A 25,325-nucleotide genomic window follows, 5' to 3' on the forward strand; every position below is an offset into this window, starting at 1 on the left:
AACAACCCAGAAGACAAGCTCAGGATCCAAAAAGTTCTTGACAAAACTTGAACATGGGCCTTATCCAACAAAATGAATTTTAATGTGGAGAAAAACAAAGTTTTACATTTAGGCAGGAAAATTCAAAGATGTAAGTACAGATTAGGAGAGACCTGGCTCAAAAACAGTAACTGTGAGAGGGACCTTGCAGTCCTAGTAGACGATCACCTGACTATGAGCCAGCAATATGCAGCAGTCGCCAAAAAAGCTAATACAATCCTGGGTTGTATAAACAGAGGCATAAAATCAAGATCACGCAAAGTATTAGTATTAGTACCCCTAGTAAGGCCACACCTGATCACCTGCTGCCGGCGTCAACTTCCCTCCACCCTGTGCCTTCCCACAGAGAGGGCCTCCTCAGGGTGCCTCCGGTCAGAGAATGTCGGCTGGCGCCCCCAGGGGGAGGGCCTTCTCTGTGGGCGCTCCGGCTTTATGGAATCAGTTGCCGGTCGAGCTCCGGATGGCACCTGACCTTCGCTCCTTCCGACGCGGTCTGAAGACCCATCTATTTGAACAAGCCGGCCTGGCCTGATGGGGGATGTGTTGGGGTTTTAATGGGGATTTTTATATTATTATTGATTGTTTTAGCTGGGCTACTATTTAATTCTTTTTAATTTTTGTATTCTGTATTTTTATATATGCCCTGTTCACCGCCCTGAGTCCTTCGGGAGAGGGGTGGTATACAAATATAATAAAATGAAATGAAATGAAAATGAATACTGCAACCAATTTTGGTCACCACACTACAAAAAAGATGTTGAAGCTTTGGAAAAAATTCAGAAGAGCAACTAAAATGATCAAAGGCCTGGAGACTGAAACATATGAAGAACGGCTGCAGGACTTGGGTTTGGCTAGTCCAGGGGTCGGCAACCTGAAAAAGGAAAAGAGCCACTGGGAACCGGTTCCATCACACATAAAATAAGTGAGAGCTGCGTGCGTGCGTCCATGCACACGCATGCGCAAAAAATGTTTTGCGCATGCGCAAAACGGGTTTTTGTTGCGCATGCGTGGATGCGCGCGGTTGCCATTTTTTGTGTGTGTGTGATGGAACCGGTTCCCGGTTGCGCGACGGCGACGGCCCGTCTGCAAAGCTGCCGCTTTCGGCAGCCTGTAAACGTGCCGTGGCAGCTTTCTCAAAGAGCGGCGCCGCTACCCATTCCGAGAGGTGCGCACGCACCTCTCCGAACGACCGTAGGTGCACACGCACCTCCCGAAACATCAGCAGGTCTCTGTACCTCCGCGCGAACGGGCAGCGGCGCTGCTTCTTGGGAAAGCTGCCGCGGCCCGTCTACAAAGCTGCCGAAAGTGGCAGCTTTGCAGAGGGGCCGCGGCAGCTTTCCCAAGAAGCGGCGCCGCTACCCATTCCGAGAGGTGCGCACGCACCTCTCCGAACGACCGTAGGTGCACGCGCACCTCCCCAAACCTCCCCAAACGTCAGCAGGTCTCCATACCTCCGCGTGAACGGGCAGCGGCGCCGCTTCTTGGGAAAGCTGCCGCGGCCCATCTACAAAGCTGCCGAAAGTGGCAGCTTTGCAGAGGGGCCGCGGCAGCTTTCCCAAGAAGTGGCGCCGCTACCCATTCCGAGAGGTGCGCACGCACCTCTCCGAACGACCGTAGGTGCACGCGCACCTCCCCAAACCTCCCCAAACGTTGGCAGGTCTCCGTACCTCTGCGCGAACGGGCAGCGGCGCTGCTACCCATTCCGAGAGGTGCGCACGCACCTCCCCAAACCTCCCCAAATGTCGGCAGGTCTCCGGACGGTGGCGGCTTGGGAGAGGTGCGCGCGCACTCTCCAAACCGCCGCCATCCCGTTTGCACAGCTGCCGTGTTCGTCAATGTTTGACGAACGCGGCAGGTCTCCGGACGGGATGGCGGCGGTTTGGCGAGTGTGCGCGCACTCTCCAAACCGCCGCCATCCCGTTTGCACAGCTGCCGTGTTCGTAAATGTTTGACGAACGCGGCAGGTCTCCGGACGGGACGGCGGCGGCGGCTTGGAGAGCTGCGCGTGCACCTCCGCCCTTCGGAAAGGTGCGCACGCACCTCTCGGAACGGGTGGTGCCACTCTCCATTTGGAGAGGTGCGCGTGCACCACTGCCCGTTCGAAGAGGTGCACGTGCACCGGGCGGCTGGGAGCCGCAGGAGACGGCTCAAAGAGCCGCATGCGGCTCCAGAGCTACGGGTTGCCGACCCGTGGGCTAGTCTAAAGAAAAGAAACGGGTGACAAGATAGTATTCCAATATTTGAGGGGCTGCCACAAATAAGAGGGCATCAAACTATTCTCCAAAGTACCAGAGGGCAAGACAAGAAACAGTGGTTGGAAACTGATCAAAGAGAGAAACAACCTTCCTAACAGTGAGGACAATTAACCAGTGGAACAGCTTGCCTCCAGACAGATCTCTTTTGCAACCAGTTATGTGAAAAAATATACATACATACATACATATATAGGTTTTTTTTGGCTTGATAACAAAGAATAAAGGGAGACTGATAGGATCATTTCAAACTTATTTGTTCTCATCAGTCAGCCATACCCCTCGATTCGAACCTGGGCCGACTGCGTCTTAAGCAGTCAAATTGCTAATAAAGAATTTTTTAGGGAGGCTGAAATGATCATTTCGAACTTCTTATGTTCTCATCAGTCAGTCATACCCTTTTTATCTGAGATTCGAACCTGGGCTGATTATATATTAGGCAGTTGCTTTATATATAATCAGCCCAGGTTCAAATCTCAGATAAAAAGGGTATGACTGACTGATGAGAACATAAGAAGTTCGAAATGATCATTTCAGCCTCCCTAAAAAATTCTTTATTAGCAATTTGAATAATTTACACACACACACACACACACACACGTACATATATATATATAAGATAGATAGATATAGATATATATATATATCGATATATATATATATATATAAAAAGGTAAAGGTAAAGGTTCCCCCGCACATGCGTGCTAGTCGTTTCCGACTCTAGGGGCTGGTGCTCATCTCCGTTTCAAAGCCGAAGAGCCAGCGCTTGTCCGAGGACGTCTCCGTGATCATGTGGCCGGCATGACTAGACGCCAAAGGCGCACGGAACGCTGTTACCTTCCCACCGTAGTGGTCCCTATTTGTCTACTTGCATTTTTATGTGCTTTCGAACTGCTAGGTTGGCAGAAGCTGGGACGAGTAACAGGTGCTCACTCTGCTACGCGGCACTCGGGATTCGACCCGCCAAACTGCCGACCTTCCGATCGACAAGTTCAGCGTCCTAACCCACTGAGCCACCGCGTCCCTTCATATATATATATATATATATATATATATATATATATATATAGATAGATAGATAGATAGATAGATAGATAGATAGATACACACACACACATATATTTACATATGTGTGTGTGCGTGCACTACGTGTAAATAACAGAAAAACTTTCATAGAACTCTTATTTTAATCATAAAATGTTATAGATTTCATAATATGTATACAGGCATACCAGCAGATATTTTACCTACTTCCAATTATTCCATAAATATAAATTGCCATAATGTGTCCTTCAATAACTTCACTAAAAAATTCTGGACTGTATTTCTGATTCCCAATCAACACCTTTGCATTGGTTTTTATTTTCTATGTACATTAATGTTTAAACACATTTATTTTCTCATCAGCCTTAAGTTACTCCTCAAAGGACAATATTCAGAATTCAGTTATAGGGTTTCTAGCAGCTATAAAACATGTTCAAATTAATTTGCAGAAAATATTTGTATGCATATGGATAAAGACAACTGCCCCGATAAACCAAAATAAATGGAATGGTAGTGTGCATTTTTCCCCCCTTTCCCCACTCAGGCAAAGGTTGCATTCCTTATGGCTACCATGAATCTCCACTGAATATACTTCCAGGCTCAAATGACTTTTCAATAAAGGAAGGAAGCCCATAACAAGTTACAGCATTTTCTTTTTATTTGTTCCGAAAGTACAAATAATAAGATTTTAGAAATTAAAAACCCAAATCTTAATTTTCACGTAAAGATAGATAAAATGTTAAGTCTTAAGGATTTTTTTAATTTCAATGAGTTGCAATGAAAAAAAATCACAAATCCCTGTTAAATGTATTACCAACATTTGAAATGACTTCTTTTAATTTTGGAGGCAAGAATTCTTACGCAGGAGGACAGGTTGTCCATACATGCTTATTTCTTAATCTCATTACCCTTTGCATTGTAGCCTTCTATATTACATCTCATATCATTCAAAGAGCTCCCTCCACCTTGTAATCTCATAAGCAGTTCCTGGTCCCAACCCATAAGTGTTTATATTAACAGAACATCCAGGTAATCAAAATCTTGTCTGCTGTTGCAATCTTTCTTTTTAAATATTTGATACAACAGCTCTCACAAAGTGCCATTTTAAAGTATTATCATTAGTAAAAAAAATGAAACATTATGAACATAAGTCTGTGCCAGCATTATATTTAACTGTAATTCTTAAGCTTTGTAAGGAATAAAACAGTATTATGATGCCTGAAACTATCACATAATGAATTGACATTGACATTAACAAGATACATCCTACAGCCAATCTTGTAATTTTTAAAACCTTAATTTCAACAAGGGATATTTCTTGAAATATCAAAGTAGAGGGAATAGATTTTTAGTTTAAAATACAGAAATAATGTGACTCCATTATTGGTAGAGGTGTTACAAATTCCAAATTGTTTTATTTCAATTTCAATCACTTTTCTCAAAATGAACCTATCTGAAACACTATTGATGCACTTTAGTAAATGTATTAATTGAAAATATTGTTTAATAATTATATAACAAAACATTTTAATAGAATGGATCCAGAGCATTATATACTCTAGACATTGTTAACTGATTTTTTTTCTACACCTCTCATATATCTTCACGCCAGTCTTGGGTTTGCCTCAGAATAGACCATACAAGAAATATAACATATGACAAAGTATTTGATGCTTCAAAGTAGATTTTAAAAATACCGAGGATCTTGTCAAAGCAATTTAGCTTAGTTTTCCTTTAGTTTCTTTAAATAGTAAGCTCTTGATTTTAAGGCTGTATCTGTGATGGTTTTTTGGATATACCAGGCAGGCATTTTTTTCGCAAACCATTTCTAAGAAACAGAAGCAGAAAAAGATGTGTTACTAAGTTGTTAAAAGACCAAAGTATCAATGGATTGATAAATGAAAGCAAGTTGTAGACACTCTGGGAAATTTTAATTTCTCTTTAAATATACATACCAAAAATGCATGAGAGGGATATCCACAAGTTACTCTTTCCTGATCAAGAGTATTGAGGGAATATTTTACATATTGTTCAGGAGTGGGTCTAAAAATGTTTGCTCTACGAAGTTTAGACATTTTTGTCATGACAAAATATGGTTGAACAGTCTGAAAAAGAAAGAACATGGTTTTCTCATTTGTAGAAATTGGTCACTTGGATATTTATAATATATCATGAAATACAAGTCATCCCAAATATTAAGATCACACAAAAATATTTAGAATTCAGCATCATGGGTGATTGAAAATCTCCATTGTTAGGTATATATTGGCTTTAGGAAGATGATAAAAGCAATTTGGAACAGGCTAGAAGAGATGAATGATTATTTTCAAATAATCTGGTACTTCAGCTTCCAATTCTTAAATCTGTGCAGATTTAATATGCAAAAGATCCCATCTTACAATCAAGGTAATTAGGCAAAGACTATTATCATTATAGATTTCTAGAAAAATGACTTAGTTATAATAATGGAGGCATTTTAATATTATTCATAGGATTGAACAGGCTTTTTAAACACTTTTTCTTTTAATTAAATTTATGTCCAGCAATTTGTATCTGTATATTGTCTTATCTTATTTAATATCTACAACAGTTCAATGCACGTGCTACAAAACAATTTAAGCATAGAAACTGCTATAGTGACAGCATATTATGTTAAGAATCACATGATTAACATAGGTAGTCCTCGCATACCAAGCGCTTCAGAGACCATTTGAAACTATGACAGTGCTGAAAAAATAAATTTAGGCCCAAATGTGTAGTATTCATAGTGTCATTCATGTCATTACATGAACATGATTACAAACTTCCAATGGGAAAACGGCAGATTGACGAGCTACCCTGAAGTGGCAGCCCACATCCATATGTTTCGGGCTCAGGCAGGTTTCTTTAACAATTACCTTGCTTAGCAATGAAAATTCTGGTCCCAACTGTGGTTTTAAGCGTTTCAACACCCAACCAGAATGAGCATTTAAAAGAGCTGGGAATTCTTGTCCATTTTGAGCTAGCTATTCCAATGACATAGTAAGCATTCCGAAGGGTGGGGACATGCGGAAATATGATTTCCCACTTTGCAACAGCTTCAATAAACAACACAGCTGCTGGCCCCAATTGGATTGGCCTGCTTGGGTACAATAAATCATTGATTTAGAAGCAACATTGAATGATCTATGTCTCCTTTGTCCATACATGATTGAGTTAAAGATCAGTTTATCTGATATTAAGTGTACATAATGTATGTATCATGGATTAATTCATTAGGAACATTGTATTGAGGTATATTGAAATGGAAATTTAGTCTTCAAACTGCAATGTTCAATCATGGCAGTGGGTAGCACCAAAGGATAAAATATTAAATATTGTAATAATTACAAGTGGTATCATTTTGCAGTTTTTCACTTAAAAAACTGATCTTCAGGATGTTATTTTGAAAAAAAAGATTCCATATTAACAGATTAGCAATTGCGTCTGATTCTTGGAGATTGCTTGGACACGTCCCTGCAGTTTTCTTGGCATGGCTTTTCAAGTGTTTCCCATGGCCTCCTTCCTAGGGCTGAGAGAGACAGTGATGCTACAAGGTCAAGCCTTGTGCTTAAGCCGGATTAGAACTCACCGTCTCCATGTTTTTAGCCTGAAGCCTACCATATTATTCCTATATTACCCATTTTCAATTAAGTTTTAGAGTTAGATTAATAAAACTAGATTCATTTTTTTCTGATCGTAATGTTTTCTTAAGATAAACACAACCTATTGCTTTTTACTAATACTTATCTGGTATTTTTTTAAAAATAATTTGGTACAGTATTGTGCTCATTTCTCCTGGGAGAAGGAAAAACAAGCACAACATTGTACCGCCCTCTCAACTCCCAAAGCCACTCCAGATATCATGACCTGAAACATCAAGAACAAGGATGGATGTACCACTCTCATCCTGCTCTCACAAAAGACTGCAACCAGGGCTGTCAGGACCTTGGTCAGGCATGCAGGAGGCTCCTTCTGAAACCCAATTCAGTCCATTTGTTACCTGGGGCAATCTAATAGGTGCAGCTTCCCTGCAACGTGTGTGTATGTGTGTGTGTACAGTAGCTTGAATCCCAGCCCGTGACCCTCTTGTGGATGTTTTAAAAAACATCTCCCTGCAGTGGAAAATAGGTTATTTAGATTGCTCTAAAATTTTGTCATTTTGGGAGATGTGGCGTGTCTTCACAGCCTTTTGCTTCCCATGCTCTTTTGACATTTCTAAATTTTTGCTATACTTTTTTGGATGTTCCTGATGTTGAAAATGGAAGTACCCTACCATACTGATGAAGGAGAGGAGACTAGAGTTTAACCTCATTTTATACGATGCAAGTAACCTTCTAGCCAGGAAAAGGAGGCACCAAGTGACCCTACAACTTTCAGTCAATTGCCTAAAGGGACATTTGCAACCACAAATTAAGCAGGAATTCCAAAAGTATTTCGAATCCCCAAGAATCCCCTGAAGCCAAATGACCAAGATGCTCTTGAAATACATGGCAAAGAATGTTCATGGAAGATTTAAAGACTCTAAAGGTCACATGGAAAGATGCTGAAGTACTCATCCAAGACTGAAAATGCTGGAGATCCCTTGCTACCCAATATGCTATATAACGTGAGGGTATAATGCTAAAAAATAGAATTCAAAAATTGTCAAAGAACTCCTGCAGTAAAAGCAAATAAATAAAAAAATTCCTGCAAATTAACTAAAAGCTCTCTATCAGCCAGATGATTTAACATAATAAAGCTTTAAAGATGGTATTTCATAAAGTCAGCACTATAATGAAAATAATTTGATTCAAGGAACTGCTTACTAATTTCTTTTTGGCAATGGTACCTACAATTGTCTTTCAGATAAGGAATAACTTTGGAGTGTATTTTAACCTCTAGCATCCCATACTATCAGGTTAATTAAACATACAGTATCAAAACGGATCAATCACACTAACCTGCACAAGGACACCTTTGTCTTGATATTCCAAGCTGAGTGCTTGAGAAAAGATATCTGCAAAACCCTAAATATATATAAAGAAATATAGTGGTAGGAATGCCAAATATGAACTGCAATAAATCATATACTGTACATTTTTTCATACCTTGCTGTTGATTGTACACCATTTAGTATGGAAAATAGCATTCCAAACTAGGAACTTTGTACATTGTAAGGAAATGTGAGCAATACTAGTATCTCTAACTTGTATTGTATTATGATCAGCTAAACATATTCATAATCAATAGTATATTGTTCACACACCTTAAAAGAACAGGAAGATATATTCCAGAAAAGTCACAGAACTCAAGATTGTATTCGTGTTACATTATTTTAGATTATGAGGAACAGTCCAGTCACAAACAGGAGTTTTTTGGGTGTGGAACTCACATTTTGGCAATAACCATGCTTCATTTTGCATTTTTGAACTTGCTGCTCATTTCGTTTTTTCCTCGGTTCTTATATCAATACAGGTAGTTCTTGAGTTACAACCATTTGTTTAGTGACTGTTTGAAGTTACAACAGCACTGAAAAATGTGACTCATGATCATTTTCACACTTTTTGACTGTTGCACCATCCCCATGGTCACGTGATCAAAATTTGGATTTGTGGATTTAATTTTGCCCAGTGGGCAAATTTTTCTTGTTTGGGAAATTTTCAAGTGACTTGTGGACTCATAGGCCGCTGCTCTGAGGACTCCCATCGGTCTGCTTTTGGCTGGACTTAATTGGCATAGTTCTGAGGTTTTAGTAAAGGTAATTGCTAGGGAATATTAATACAGCCACTAAACCCTATTACATTGTGTGAGTGAGTGAGCAGGACAGTAGAGCTGGAAGAAATGTGAACATTGTCAGACTTTGAAATAGTACTCTATTAATGTAATAGAAAATTGGATAATATGATTTTTTTTAAACTGTGATCAAGATTCAATTTGCTAAGTAAAAAGTGAGTTCTAATTTTTTACTTGTAATTTTTAGAAAATTATATTTTTAAAAATATATTTTTAGATTTTATAACTTTAGTGAACATTTTAGTTACATTTATTTTATTCTTTAATACTACTTAAGCATTTTATACTGTTGATTTATATTTTTAAGCAATATCAGTTAAAAAACAAAGCATTCCCTCCATTATTTTTCTTGCAATAACCCTGGGGAAGGAGTTTTGACAGAGACAATATGATTGAGCCAGCGTTAACCAATGAGCTTCTATGGCTGAGAATGTTTATATAATTAGTGTACTAGGCTCACATGTTCCCTGACCCTCCCTCTAACGTGGCTGCCAGAACATAAGAAGTTCGAAATGATCATTTCAGCCTCCCTAAAATTCTTTATTAGCAATTTGAATAATTTACAAAAATAATGAGCTGTCATAAGTTGTGATTATATCCTGTGGATAGCCTTGAGTTAGGCCAAACAGGAAACAAAGAGTTAATTAGCAAGGCGTATTCAAAAGACTTTGACAAATATTTAACATATATATATATGTGTGTGTGTATGTATGTATGTGTGTATACACACACACACACACACACACGTGTGTATGTTTTGTAAATTAAAATGTATACATTCATAAAAACAATTAGGTGGTTTTAAAAATTGTACTCGCATCAAAATACTTTCTTAAAACAGTGGCATTTGAGCCAACTTCAGTTTGGACTCCTTGCACAAAGCTGATGTTAGAGGTCCTTGCCACACCTCTGAACAAGAAGAAACAAGCCGTTGAGTTCATGGGTGGTCGGTTTGTTTACGGTACGCTCTGGCATGCAGTATTGAAACAAACAGCAAAGTCCACCCTGGGAGCAACTGCCTTCCAGCACTCTAAATAGATGCCTCCCGGCCAGCCCCACCCCCCCACCCTCCTAGCTACATCTGGCATGAGTCCCGGTATGACAGCAAGGCAAGGAAGCGAGATAGGATTTCAGCTGCTCAGCTGGATGGCCTTGCGGTGCATTCCACAGGGTCCCCCTTCCAGCATACAGGTACGAGGGAGGGAAAGGGATGTCGCTGCCATCTCTGCTGCTGGTCCCATCCGCTACCACTGGACGCCTCCATCCAACGATCTTATCCCCCCTCCCATTAATGGCAATCCCACAGAGGCTTGACAGCTGAAGGAGGCAACTATATTTTTAAATAGAATGCTTTCCCACACGAAAAAGTTATAGGTTTTAATTTAATTTTAATTTAATTTTAATTTTTAATTTAATTTAATAACATTTATATACCGCCCTTCTCCCTGAGGACTCAGGGCGGTTCACAGGGCAGAATAAAATAGCGAATACAAACATTAAAATAAGATTAAACAAATTGCCCTAGTTAAAAACAATATAAATACAACACTAAAAACCCCCAGAAAAGTTAAAAAACGAAAAATAAAATAACCCCAACACTCCCCCTCAGGCTAGGCCGGCTTGTACAAACAGAAATGTCTTGAGATCGCGACGAAAGGAGCGAAGATCGGGCGCCATCCGGAGCTCAACCGGTAGCTGATTCCACAGCTCCGGAGCGCCCACAGAGAAGGATCTCCCCCTGGGGGCCACCAATCGGCATTCTCTGATCGGTGGCACCCTGGTACAATTCATTTTAAAATCTGAATTAAAGAGACTAATTCCAAGGTGTCTGTATTCACTTTCACGAAATGAAATCATTATCCTCTTAAAAATACCATTATAAATGTTGCATTTGCCAATAAGCAGTTTAGTTGAAGAATGGAAAAAAAACCACAGTTTTCCCTATATATATACCTTGGCTGCTGAATAAAGAGCTAAATACGGAGCTTGTCCTACTGCAGCCAGAGAAGTGATATTAATTATAATTCCCTTGGACCTGAAAGAGAGACAAAATATAAAATGTAACATTTGTTGAAACAAAACAGAAGTCTAAAATATACAAATGTTAACTATTCTTATGGCATTCTGTGAAATAAAGATGGAACACAACTAAAAGATGTTTCATTATGAAGTGAACATAGTGATACAGATATTATGTTCATTCTATGACGATGCTAAGTGAAGGCACTTACAACCTTGTATCCAAAGTTATGGCCATTGCAGAATCCGTGTAACTGCATAATCAAAATTTGGGCACTTGTCAGTCCAGTATTTTTATGACCAACCACAGGGGAGCTGCAACTGCCCCCCACTTCCTTCCTAATGACGTTGTACAATTTGGAAAGAGAGCCTTATGAACTATCATGAGAATAAGGAAGGCCATACCTCATATTGGCAGGGCATGCCTGTCAGCAGCTGCAGAAAAATACACACTTTTGAACTACGTATCTACTACATAGAAAATGAAGCTAGGCAATGGATTTTTCTCTATGCCTAATTATTGCCAAACTAGTACATTAGAAAGCCAAACTTGTGGACCTAATCGAGTCGATGAAAGACCTGGTAGTACTTGTGATTTATGAACAAGTACACGGATTATGGATGGATGGTAACGTTGAAATTCAGCTTTATCAACACTGTTAACAAGTTTTAATGGTAAAAAAATATTCTAATATTGTTAATTAATTAAACACATAAAAATAATGTTCAGATAACATACTAAGTCAGAATGAATGGCTAAATGTGGAATGCTAAAACGTAAGGCCAAATCATATCTGAAATACCATTTGAAGTACAACAGTTCATGTACAATGTAAGTAAATTGATTTCATAAGTAATTGGTTAAAAAAGCCTTGAACCTGACTCCTAGTGACTGCATAGAATAGCCATGTAGTTTTCAGGGCAAGAATGTAGAAATGGTCTGCTACTGCCTTCTTCCTGGCTGTTCTTTTTTTTAAAAAAAATTTAAAAAAACAACTTCCCAATCTAGGATACAAACCTGAGATTTCTTAGTGGTTTCTCATACAAGTACGTTACTCTTCACTTACTGATTGCCTTGTTTAATTGACTGTTAAAAGTTACAACAGTTCAGAAAAAAACTGTCATTGTGACCAATCCTCACATTTATGACTGTTGCAGTGTCCTATGATCCCAAAATTATCATCCAGGCACTTCACAACTATCAAGCATTTAATGTACAACCATCAGTTTCATGTGGTCACATAATTGTCTTTTGAATGCTTCCTAACCAGCTTGCAACAAGCAGAATGGAGCATGCAGAAGTAAAATTGTAGGTTAGGGTCGCATGATGTTTCACATAATCACCACAGTGACTTGCTTAATGACTGAAGGGGAAAAGATGTCTTAATTCTATCACATATGTTTTGTTTTGTTTTTTGTTTAGTGACTGTGCTATGTAGTGACAGAATTGCCAGTTGCCAATTGTAGTTAACTGAGGAATGTCCAATTCTGGTTAGCTTTTTCAAGATTACCTGCCATTTGCTTTAACATAATTAACTTAATTTATTTTAAGAACTTCACCAATGAAAGAAACATTTTAATGACTTTCAGACAATTGAGTGATCAATCCATGCAATCAGTATAAGTATAGTCAATACCAAGGAAAATAACTGTTTACATGATGCATATTTTTTTGTTATAAAGTACATTGCTTTCTATCTGCTATACAAAGACAATAAGCAAGTTCAAAATTAAGTCATAGTATAAAAAGAAAAACAAAATAAACCAAAAAATAATAAAAGCAAAAGTATTTTGATAACATAATTCTTTTTCCACTGATACAAATTGGAAAGTTTTGTATGGTTGGTTCTGCCCTTTTACAAGTTTTAGAATAAAAGCATAGTTCTAGTACTCAGTTAATCGAGTTATAGCTTATTCATTTAAAAAGTTAATTTAATTAAATATTAAATCCCCAATGGCTCTTAAGATTTCCCAAGAATATAGGATTTTGTAGGATTATCTTTGTTTTTTAAAAAATATTTTATTAATTTTTTACAATAACAATCTTTGCTGCTTCATGAACAGTGTGTTGTCTGGGTTCATATATTTAAAACAATCAATAATAAATAATTTCTACAATTAATATGTTGGTTGGTAATATATTGCTTGATCCTCCTCTGCCAGTAATATTCTTTTGTCTACATTAAACAAATATAATTCTTAATATTTTCAGTATGTACCAAGTTGAATATATTTTTAGTATTTATGCATATAATAACATCGACATATGTTTTTAATTAGCTTGTGTTTCCATTGTATTTATAAGTCATCTTATTAAGTCATTATATGTCCTGTTTTCAACACTCTTATTGAAGCTTAGTTTCCCCTCAGTATTCAGACCACTCTTATCAGTCATAGTTTTCTCAAAATTCATTACCTTTAAATATCCAAACTTTTCATTTAAATAGACCCTTGACTCCAAATCTAATCTTCTTTTGCCAGGTCACTTTCCAAATCAGTGACTTTGGCTTGCCAGGTTGTATTTTTGTAAGTGTTGTTGGGGACAAAAAAAACAAACCAAAAACAAATCAAGAAAAGTATCAGTTTTTTGTCTCCCATGTTTTAATGATTCTTCTGACAGTTCTTTAATCAATTTTATTAGGTTTTTTTTATCCTCAAATTTGTTTTGAAGTCCTGGAGGATAAAGCATCTTTTTTGTCTTCTTTATTATAGTGAGGTTTTACAGATTTTTTTGTTTGTATTAAATTGTAGTTTTCTTCACTTGTAGTTTTTCTATTTAAGTCACTTTCATTTATGTTCTGTTGTCTGATTTGTTTGTTCATTCTTTGTTGTCATTTTTTGAGTATTATTTGGTTGTAGGTTTAGAGATATGTTCGTTTATATTGTCAAACTTATTTCTAATCTCATTATGGTTTGAAACAATTATCATTTGGATCTATCGCAGCATTATGCATATTTTCTCCTGGATTTGTTTCGTCTTGAGTCATTGTTCCTGCAGATCTTTGAAGCTCCAAACTGGGGTCTTCAGGAGAAGGTGTTGGGTATGGTTTTCTATCACTTTTAGATAAGTATATAATATCCATTTTATCTCTCCCCTGTATGTAGCTTTTCATCGGTGTCATAATCTTTTTAATTAGCTTTATTAACCCAGTCCATCTTAAAATCCAAACAGCCAGATCTTATATGTAGTTCTTATCTTTATATAATGGCTTTAGAATCCAATACGTTTCCAATTGAAAACAATATTTTGTGACAGTTCTTTTCAGGGGTCTTGTAATTATCAATCAGTCAGGATTCAGTCCAAAGTATTTGACCATCTAAACATTTTCCAGTAATTTCTCCTTTAGACGATTAGCCAAAGGCCAAGATTTTTCTTTTTCCTCAAACAGTTCTTAGGTTTAAAAATGCAGCTCAGTGTTTATAATACCAGACGGTCAGCAGTTTCTAAACATATGTAGTTTCACTCAGTAGTAGATAGCTCAATGCTTTGTTCCCAGCTTTTATATATATATATATATATATATATATATATATATATATATATATATATATATATATATATATATATATATATATATATATATATATATATATATATATATATATATATATATATATATATATATATATATATATATTTTCAGGTATAGCGTTTTATCAATTTTCTTAGCTTTCAAATTTATCCAGACTGTAATATTTTATATTTTTATTCCCCATAAGGATTTAATTTACCGCTTCCGTCTATAGAAGGGTAGGGTGTAATCCCTTCCCTTCTCACTTTGGGAGGCATTTTGCTTCTTGGGGAGCTTTTCCAGGAAATCAAATATAAAATAGGAGAAGATCAAATTCCTCGCCCAGTTTCAAAGCATACTGTTCACTGGTGTGCTGGTTAGTGCATTTGGACTTCGGCTGCAAGTAGCTTGGGCTGGTCAACAAAGTGTGACCAGCCTTTCTCCTGTTGGGCTAGAAGGCTTTCCCCCAAATCGAGCAAAACGACCACTGTCATTCCAGAATCATCGGGGCACCCTTCTTTTATTTGCTGCCTCTCCAGGGAAACTTAGACTCATTTAGGGTCCCCTGGAAACTAGCCGTTGGGTGTGGAGGTCTGCGATCCTGGGACCGGGCGCTATGGCGCAAAACCGGAAGTCAGGATTTTCTTTGTTTTTATAACACATGATCGTGAGATATTACAGCAGGGTCCAATTCAATGCCATAAATCAAAACACCAGCCTTTCCTCTGGGATGCCTTCAGGATAACAATAAAGCTGTATGTAATTTTATCATATTTTTACTAGTCTTCTCACAATATGAATACATAAAGTGATCAACTAGGTCAGGAAAAGGCAACCTTGGCTCTTTTATGACTCGTGGACTTCAACTCCCAGAATTCCTGAGCGAGCTGGAAAAGAGCCAAGGTTGCCTACCCCTGAACTAGGTATATTCTAATTTTATCAATTTTTTCTCTTTACTGCACTCAAAGAAAACATATGTAATGCTCCCATTGTTGTTATAGTAACCTTTGTTTATACAACTGAAATTAAAATGCAGAAATGATAGGTAAAGGTAAAGGTTCCCCCACACATGCGTGCTAGTCGTCTCCAACTCTAGGGGGCAGTGCTCATCTCCATTTCAAAGCCTTTGATTTCATTGCAGAGATGTTAACATAAGAAATAGATTATTTTGTTATCTAATTTTACCTTCCAAAAGACAGAAGCAGATGAAAAATGTGAGGTTCTTTCCTGTTGGCTTTTCTGAATTAGCTGTTTTAGATTCTAAAAGTTTAGTTCCTAAAGAAGTAATCCTGTAAATAATTTTAATGTCCTCCTCTAGTGCAGGCTCTTTTATGACTCAAGGACCTCAACTCCCAGAATTCCTGAGCCAGCATGACTCAGCTTGGAAACCTCTCCCTTTCCCCTCAGCATGGCTGGCTCAGGATTTCTGGGAGTTGAAGTCCACGAGTCATAAAAAAGAGCCAAGATTGCTAGCCCTGCAATAGGCTTAGGAAAACCAATAAGGGAGCTGGGTTGTTTGTTGTTTTGGGGGGGGGTTGAAAAAAAAAAAAGGTTCCGTAACACCGTTCTGAGCGTTCTATGAGAAAAAAAGCCCTGTGTAATAGATGCGAAAAGGTTTTCTATTAAAGCTCTTTTTGAGTGCTTGCAGAAAGCCCACAGCGTAAGCGTGGATTGAATTCCTGGCAGGAGTTGTTCCACAGTGCAGGCACCCCACTAAAGCAAATTTCAGTTGCACCAGAGTCAACAAAATGCTTTGTTGTTTTGTATGGATTAAGCCTGTTTGGACATCTTTATAATCAAAAACATATGAAGAAGAGCAGCTATCTTTATTGCACTGAAAATGATGGTGGCAAACAATGAAAAAAGAGAGGATCAGAAAGCCAGAGCAATTCTTTCTTTCCACTGCATCTAAATCTCTACATTCCTCTTCAGATGGAGCATAGTAAGGTAAAACCAACAAAGGAGGGGCAAGGATAACTGATGTAGCATATAATTGGAGGCAGAGATGCCTGCATTAAGAGTGAAAGATAGGAGTGCCTCCCTTTATTCATTTTCAAAGGCTTATGAAGATGTATGCTTAAAATAATGCTTGTGCACTTCCTCTTTGATTACAACTGATCAAGGAAATAACTCAGCTAGCTACCAGAAAGTATCATTAGATGCTGTGGATGGTGCTGATAACTGCTCCATAAACTGGGCTGTCTGAGTCATGGGTATTGTATAGACGCGGTGGCTCAGTGGGTTAGGCCGCTGAGCTTGTCGATCAGAAGGTCGGCAGTTTGGCGGGTCGAATCCCGAGTGCCGCGTAACAGAGTGAGCGCCTGTTACTCGTCCCAGCTTCTGCCAACCTAGCAGTTCGAAACCACGTAAAAATGCAAGTAGAAAAATAGGGACCACTCCGGTGGGAAGGTAACAGCGTTCCGTGCGCCTTTGGCGTCTAGTCATGCCGGCCACATGACCACGGAGACGTCCTCGGACAAGCGCTGGCTCTTCGGCTTTGAAACGGAGATGAGCACCGGCCCCTAGAGTCGGAAACGGCTAGCACGCATGTGCGGGGGAAACTTTACCTTTTATCTGTAATACGGTTTAGGGAAAAACGTATTTTCACCAGATCAGTTTAATAAACCGTGAGCAAGGCAAAAGTATACTAAATGTCCTTTTCCAAGATACAGAATTTTTAGAGAATACTATTTAGAAAGTTGTTCTTATATTTCAAAAACTTTTAAAGCAATGCTCCTATTGCTATAAGTGTTGCTTTACAAGAAATGCTAGTGGTACTACCCTTGACTGTAGAAATAAGAGAAAACAAAATTAATATAAGCAAAGGGGGAAAAATAAATCAGGCAAAGAACAAAAACAATCCCTTATTTTTTTGCCAGAGAAATGCAGGGCAAGAACCAAATGGTGTTATAGGTACAACAATTGAAAAGGAACTCAGCCTCATTTTTGGGTACATGTATACCTTTCACCACAATCTGAGTCACTGAATGTATATTGCACATTATGCAGAACTATCAATAATGTGTTAAATAGTAAACATGAAAAGCTAAATGGGAACCTTAGTCCTGAGAATGTGACAAAGCTGAACTCAGAAGCATTCCAAAAGTGTAAAATTGATATGGGGAAGACCTATCAAATCCAGGAGACTGCAGCAAGAAAAAGACGACTTCAGCACCAATTTTAATTTCAGCAAGAGTTTATATGAAACCAAGGAAGATCTTGCTCAATCAATCAATATTAAACACTCAATAGAGAAAAAAAATACTTTTAATGGCCAAAATCTCTTAAGGTTTTTTTCTTTCTTTCTCCAACCATGATCTGGACAAATGAGCCTGGATATAAAAATGGACTACTTAGCAAAGGAGGGGGGAAAAACTGCAGAGAGCAGAAGACACTTTAATGCAGAACCAAATACTGTGGTTCAAAAAGAAGTATATCCAACTGAATGAGGAAGATATACTAATGATAGCATGGTTTTCTGTGTCCATTTTGAGGAATATAACTGGAAGGAACTGAACAAGGAATAATTTTTAATTTTCAGAAAAATTATGTATCTCGTGTAACAATGGCATAAATGGAAAAATGCCAAAAGTATGATCTACACTAATATTGAAATATTGCCATCTCTTAGCCCCCTATTATTCCAGAGCCTTTTGCTTTTGTGCACACATTTTCTGTGCCTGCCATGTAAGTAGAGCTTGTTTTCTCTATTCTCTGTTTTCCTTCCACTGACACTCAGGAAAGGCTTTAAGGTTATTCCCAGGAATATCCCAGAAACATAGCCACCCCCACAGAATAGCTTGTTGTTGAGTTCTCACTGATGAGTCATTCAGGCTTTTTAATTCCATTTTAAAAAGAAATCACCAAACGGTGGAAAGAAAATAAAAAAGGACATCAAGTAAAGATAGGCTTTCACGGTCTGATGATTCATGTCCCATGACTCACAGAGCATTACACTGCCAATAAAACATGGAGGCCTGACTGATTAGTCACAGTAATGAATTTTTCAAAGAAAGGATTTTCCCCTATAAATAATAATGGCTGTCTGGATGTGTTTATGTGACTCACCTTTCCACCATGCGAGGAAGCACCAATTGTGTCATCTGAAAAAAAAATAAGAAAACGATTGAGTAATAGGCAGAAAACAGACTGAGGAAAGCCTCTCACAAAACAGCTGACCTCTCTTCACCTCAAAGAATTATAGAAGAATTTGAAGGCCATCACTTGTATGGCAGTGTATTTTTATTCTATTTATACATTGCGGGTCTTTGTTAAAATATGTTGAGCAACTCGGATAAAAGCTGCACTTATAAACAATTTAATGAGTCTTGTCTGATTTTGCATTATTAGAGAATAGTTTCAGAACTTCTGCATGTTACACAGGTGAGTTTCATCAAATATCTATTGCTAATACCAGACAATGCAAGAAATAAATTTAATTAAAATCACAGCAACAAAAGCAAAAGTGGTTGAACAATGCAACTGTCTGAGAGGTATCAGGAATGGCAGTCTAGACCACTTAAAAGAATATGGAACAAAAGTCAACTGATCATGGATTGCAATTCCCATACGTCTCAGCCAGCATGATTAAGTGGGAGGTTGTATCAGGCACTTCTCATAATTCATTCCATCTTACATGAAGAGAAGGCACAGGATAGATAGACAAAAACCATGAATAACATTTTCCAAGCTGTTGATCACAGAAAGAAATCAAAACCTTTTGTTTTGTCATTTTTTAACGGTAAAAATTTCCATTATTTTGTAATCACTGAGTGAGTTGGGTGGCCATATAATGTAAGTAAATAATCTAGAAAAGCAAGCCACTGAAAGAGCTAGAATTATTCTACTTTGCCACACATCACCTAGTGCTGCCATTTATCTTATGCAACAATTTGTATTAGCCAGCTTTTAACATTAAAAAATGATTCTAAAAAAATTTTCTTACTTATTTCTCATATGAAATAAATTGTCGTATCAGAAAAATTGGTTCTCTGGCCAAAGCTATGAGGAATTTAATCTGTATTTTAATGTATCAAATCTAAGAATACCGTACTATAGCAGTTACCATTAAAAAGAATGCATTTTATCAAAAAATATAAGCTACTGATTTTTACAGCGCAATCGCCATTATGAGAATATGATCTAATCTCCAAGTTCCATTTTTAATCTAATTCAAAATGCAAGTTTTATGGCCACAACATCTGCCCTAATGTTGAACTTCTTTTGCCACCTGTTCCCCTAATACAGTCTGTCAAAGAACTTAGGAAAATGTAAACCATGCAAAATTTTCTGTGACATTTCATTGTTAACCCTTTAAAAATTACATTGGTTGTTTATGATAAATTATTATGCAGTTACTTGAATTAGATAAATTAAAAAGATTATATTAGTGACAGATGATTACATTTCAGATACAAAATGTAATGGAGTATATTAGGGACCAATGGTGTGTGTGTGTGTGTGTGTGTGTGTAATGGGAGTATATTAGGAACCAATTTAGTGTGTGTTTGTGTGCGCGCACACACATACATATACATACATATATATACGTTTGTATGTATGTAATGTATGTGCGAATGTTTTTTTGTTTCATTTTGTTTATTGTCCTGTATTTTATTCCCTATGATAAAACAATAAGCTTATAAAAAATATTTCTGTCTATATTCGAGAATAAAGGAAATTGCTTAGAGGAAAAAAAGAAGAGAGAAAATAAGGAAACACTAATATCGGACGATTACAGAGTTATTCTACATACCTCAAAGTATGTGAATTATTTCGCCTTAACTCATAGTTAATTATTTAGGCTTAAATATGAACACAGATTAGGTATAACTTCAGTTACTGATGAAAAGCAAGATTACCCAATTCTTTACATAAGAAATATAAAATTCTCTCTATTTCCAGCCTTCCTAGGTGAGTCAGAAATGGCACAAATGAGAAATGAAATTTTTCATAAAAGCAAACTTTTTTTGTGGGGGGGGGGGGAATCTCCGGGGGAGACAAGGTCAGAGAAGAAAACAGATGGGATACAGAAGCCTTATAGAACCACCAGCAGTGGCTACAGAATGCTTGAAAAGTACAAGAATAGTACAAATTACTTCAGTGGACATGAGTCCTGAATATATTATATTGTCATGTGCATGATATGGATGCAACACTTGACTTCCTCAAGCATGTAAGGTCTACATCAATACTGTGTGATAATGGAAAATAGTTCAAACAGGAAGAGATAGCTTTTTATTCTACACAATACAATATTTCCTACACTATTCTTTATTGCTATATTTATTTTATTTATTTATACTTTGCTCTTAGCCTGAAAGTATCCCAGAGTGAATCTACAGAATACAAATAAGACAAGCTCTGCCCTCAAGAGTAGCTTAAGTGGGGAGTGGCAGGAATCCCAACTAGGGCTGACCTAGGACAGTGGGAAAGTGTCATAGGGGGAGGTTAGGGGAAGGTCCTGAGTGGGTCAGTTCAGTGAGTGAGTTGGGGAAACTGAGGGAGAGCTTGGGAAGCCCAGCACAGGGTATATACATGTGTAGAAAGGCCAAGGGATGGTAAGGTAAAGTGGGACGGGAGCACAAGAATGCCAAGGGTTGGATAGCATGGTGGAGTGTTAGCACATGCAGCCAAGGAACTTACCAAAGCAATTTCTGAGCTTTCCTGTCTGCTTCCCTATTGACTTTGCTTGTGGAAAGCAGGCAGGGCAAGGTGCAAATGGCAATCCCATAACAATGGAACACTGCAACCATAGTAAGTATGAACCACTTACCAAGCTCCCAAATCACAATCACATGACTGTGGGCTGCTACAATGGCCAGAACTTTGTGGGCCGGCATGTTTATTCAATGCTGTCACAACTTTGAACAGTCAGTAATCAGGACTACCTGTAGTCCAAACTTTATTAAAATATATATGTTTAAAAAATAGTTGACGAGTACATGGGGCATATTTCAGGTTCAAAGTTATCTTAACACAATATTTAACACACTCTGACAGATCCTCTCCTATATATCCCTAGTAGCAAATGACAAAATTAATAATAGTGTTAATAAGCAGAGGACAATTCACACTCCTACTTATTTAAAAGGAAAAAATACATGTAATAACACAATAATAAAAATAGATTATATGGTATCATGTATCATTTTCCAGTAGAGGCCTGCAACATTTACTGTTTCTAGAAAGCGATTATACTTAAATTCAGATGAAATAAAAAGCTGTATTATAGAAATAATAAATTAGGAATAGTGAGGAGTGCTGGTTGTTCCCTTCATATCAACACCTTTTTAGTAGATTTATCCGTTTGACCTCAACTTTTGATAGAAGAGATTTGCTCAATTTCAAGACAGAGAAACATTGCCTTGAGATTTTGAAATGAAAATGCCTCACAATATTGTTTGGGGGAAATGGCAACAATATGTCATTATCTCAAGTAGAGAAAGTAACAGTCTTTCTCTTTCAAAGTGGAAATGTCAGGCTTCTAAATGAAACATTTTTAAAATGATATCCAGAGAAAAGGGAGAAGAAATGCCTGAAACATCTAATATAACTTTAAAAAAATTAAATGGAACATGGAATAAAAGGAAATGAATGAATAAAACTAAGTAGAAAAAATATGCAGGGAATTACTTGTGGAATTACTGAGATTCAATTTGCCATATAAAATGAAACAATTGGAAAAACCATGTAAATATGGTTTAGGCTCTGAGTTTTCAAATGTCCTCTGTTGTTGTTTTTTTGCCTGAAATATGATTCTTTAAAAAGTGTTACAAGTCCATCTGCTGCAGGTAGTCCTTGACTTACAATAGTTTGTTTAATGACCATTCAAAGTTACAATGGCACTGAAAATAATGACTTATGACCCTTTTCCACACTTACAACTTTTGCAGCATCCCGGTCTCACACGATCGAAGTTTGGCTACTTGGCAACTGACTCATATTTATGACAGTTGTAGTATGCCAGCATCACCTTTTGCAACCTTCTGACAAACAAATCAATGGGGAAGCCAGATTCACTTAACAATCATATTACTTACTTAACAACTGCTGTGATTCACTTAACTGTAGCAAGAAAGATCATAAAATAGGACAAAACTCACAACAACTATCTCATTTAGCAACAGAAATTTTGGGCTCAATTGTGCTTGTAAGTCAAGGACTACCTGTATTTCTGATGTTGCATATGGATACCTTCTACATGCCACTTTTCCAGAGTAAGAAAACATTTTTTTAATAAATATCAAAACGGCTTGGCAGGCTGAGGTATGAACAACTTCAAGTACATTTTACCTTTTCTTCTCCTAGAAAGCCTTATGCTATTAGCATATGTAAAAACACTTCTAGAGGCTGCTAGAAAAAATGGACTTATGGAGAAACTCTAGAGCAGACATGTCAAACTTGCGACGTCACGTGACATCACGCAACGTATCAGGACGGTTTTGCCACTGCCGGCAATGGGGTGGGCGTGGCTTCCACGTGACCTATACGGCCCGCGGGCCGGCAGTTTGACACCCCTGCTCTAGAGGGAACCCTGTATAATTGAACCTGCTTTATAGAGAGGAAATTGTACAGAAATTGTTTTAGACAAATTTTATTTTATTTTATTTATTTATTTTATTTTATTACTCTATAAGCAATATAGTCAATTCTCCTGCATTAGCACAACTTCCCAAAATGGCACTTACCTTGCACATAGACAGGGCATTAACATTTATCATCTTGTCAATTTGCTGTAATGGGAAAAACAAAACAGCATTATTATGAATTCTTGATTTAAAAGTTTGCAAGCAACTAAGATGACTAGAGTATATACTATGCACAAATTATCTGGTCAAACTCGGGAGCTCAATTGGCATCTTGGTAATTTATTGATCTAATGTGATTTCTGGATCCAGAATTCAAAGTTACAGTACTGGAGAATCAGAAATTTAATTCATTTTTCTTGGCAGAGTTGTTACAACCATGCTATATCGATGTGTTATCTTAAACTTTGTTTTTTAAAAATATTTAATTTAAAATATGCCTTAAAATTATCATTTAAGGCAGAGGTCCCCAACCTTTTGGGCACCAGGGACTGGTTCTGTGGAGAGGGGTTTTTCTGCAGACCGGAAGGTGCGTGGTTTTGTGTGCTGCCTGCATTCCACCGATGGGGCTTTGCTTGTTTGTGCGGACCGATCGCTGGCATGCTGCGGCCTGGTACTGCTCCACGGACCGGGGGGGGTTGGGGAACCCTAATTTAAGGTCAAATTGTCTTGAAATTTACATGGATATAATCTCTACAGTGATAACTAAAGTCAGAGAGGTGGTTTTTTTCCCTGCAAAAAAAGGGGATGATATCCCTTCTTGAATGCAGAGGACATGATTATTGATACTGATATGGAAATATAAGGGATTAATTCACTTCTTTAACCTTGCTAAATATAGTACTTTGAAAACTATAGATTATAGCTTCAGCATCTCCAAATTAAACTAATGTTCAGACTAGAACACATACAGACTGAATGAAAAAATAAAATTATCACACTTAGGATGAATAATTATGAAAAAATAGAGCACGTGAAGCAAATGGTAAAATTAAGACTCTCCACTTCGTGATCTCTTCACCTGCAAGATACTGCGATTGGTTTGAGCCTAATTGCACAGATTGTTGTGTTTTGATAACAAACTTATACGTGACATGTATATAAATTATTAATGCTTCTCTTCCTTTTCTACAGCATCATAAAGCACCAATAAAAGAGATTAAGACTGGACTTCATTGATACCCAACATTAGAATGCACTGGGTTCAGACTTATCCACTCAACATTGGGAATGAAAATGTGGTTCAAATGATTTTCTTTCCCCTTGGCATTTCCCCAAATTACACTCACATTCATCACATGTCAGGTGTGCCCATTTTGAATGGAAAATCCGCTACTATTTAAGTGTTTTTATTTTATCACAAATAGATATTTTTTTCGAGCGATAGGATTTAAAGTTTAATTATAGTTATTTAGCATATTTTAGTTTAAGTTTGTTAAAGGCAATACCCTGTATTGAGCTCTGGGAAGTGGGGGGGGGGGAAGGGAGAGGGAGGGGAATTGGGGTTATGTTTAAAATGTACTAGATAATGTATGTTATGTTTATGTTTAAAATGTATTGTAAAACTTTAAAACTCTTTAATAAAAAAAACCCAAATAGATATTTTTGTTATTTCTGGGTTGTGAGCTGTCCAGAGCTTCACTCAAGATGGGCCTCTATAAAATGTTTTAAATGAATACATTCACTCATTCGTCAAGGATTTAAGAATGAGTCTTGATGGGAGAGATGTTGCAAATACAAGTCCTGAGTGGACTGAGGGACAAAATCTTCTTAAAACAAAACTCAAGAGAAGGTGGCTGAGGACGCAGCAGAGCAAAAGAAGACATAAAAGGCAAGTAAGGTAAAGACTGAAAGAAAAGCAATATCACAATTTGAAATAGCAAATATCTATATACTTTTTGGATCCAAATTACATGCTTGTGCGATCAAGGAGCAAGTACAACTTTCTATTGTTTTTTTTTTTTCATTTTGCTTTTCAAAGCAGCTTAAAGAACTCCTACATAATAATCTACTTTCTCACCTTGAATCCTTGTGTGAAGTGTGACATAAAACAATTGAACATAAATTGGCAATAAATC

At 37.4% G+C, this 25,325-nt stretch overlaps 1 protein-coding gene across 1 annotated transcript in view; it reads right to left on the bottom strand.

Moving 5' to 3' along the window:
- Positions 1-3,981: 3,981 nt before the first annotated feature.
- HSD17B12 (hydroxysteroid 17-beta dehydrogenase 12) overlaps positions 3,982-25,325 on the bottom strand; it is an 81,137-nt gene continuing 59,793 nt past the window's right edge. The window contains exons 6-11 of the mRNA XM_081313138.1: positions 23,350-23,394; positions 18,728-18,762; positions 11,082-11,163; positions 8,297-8,362; positions 5,291-5,440; positions 3,982-5,163 (exon numbers count right to left, since the gene is read on the bottom strand). Of these exons, the coding sequence (XP_081169264.1) occupies positions 5,059-5,163; positions 5,291-5,440; positions 8,297-8,362; positions 11,082-11,163; positions 18,728-18,762; positions 23,350-23,394 (483 nt within the window). The 3' untranslated portion in view covers positions 3,982-5,058. The remainder of the gene's footprint in view (positions 5,164-5,290; positions 5,441-8,296; positions 8,363-11,081; positions 11,164-18,727; positions 18,763-23,349; positions 23,395-25,325) is intronic.

This window comes from Vipera berus, assembly GCF_964194415.1.
Source record: "Vipera berus genome assembly, chromosome: 1".
In the NCBI taxonomy this organism is placed as follows: Eukaryota; Metazoa; Chordata; class Lepidosauria; order Squamata; family Viperidae; genus Vipera; species Vipera berus.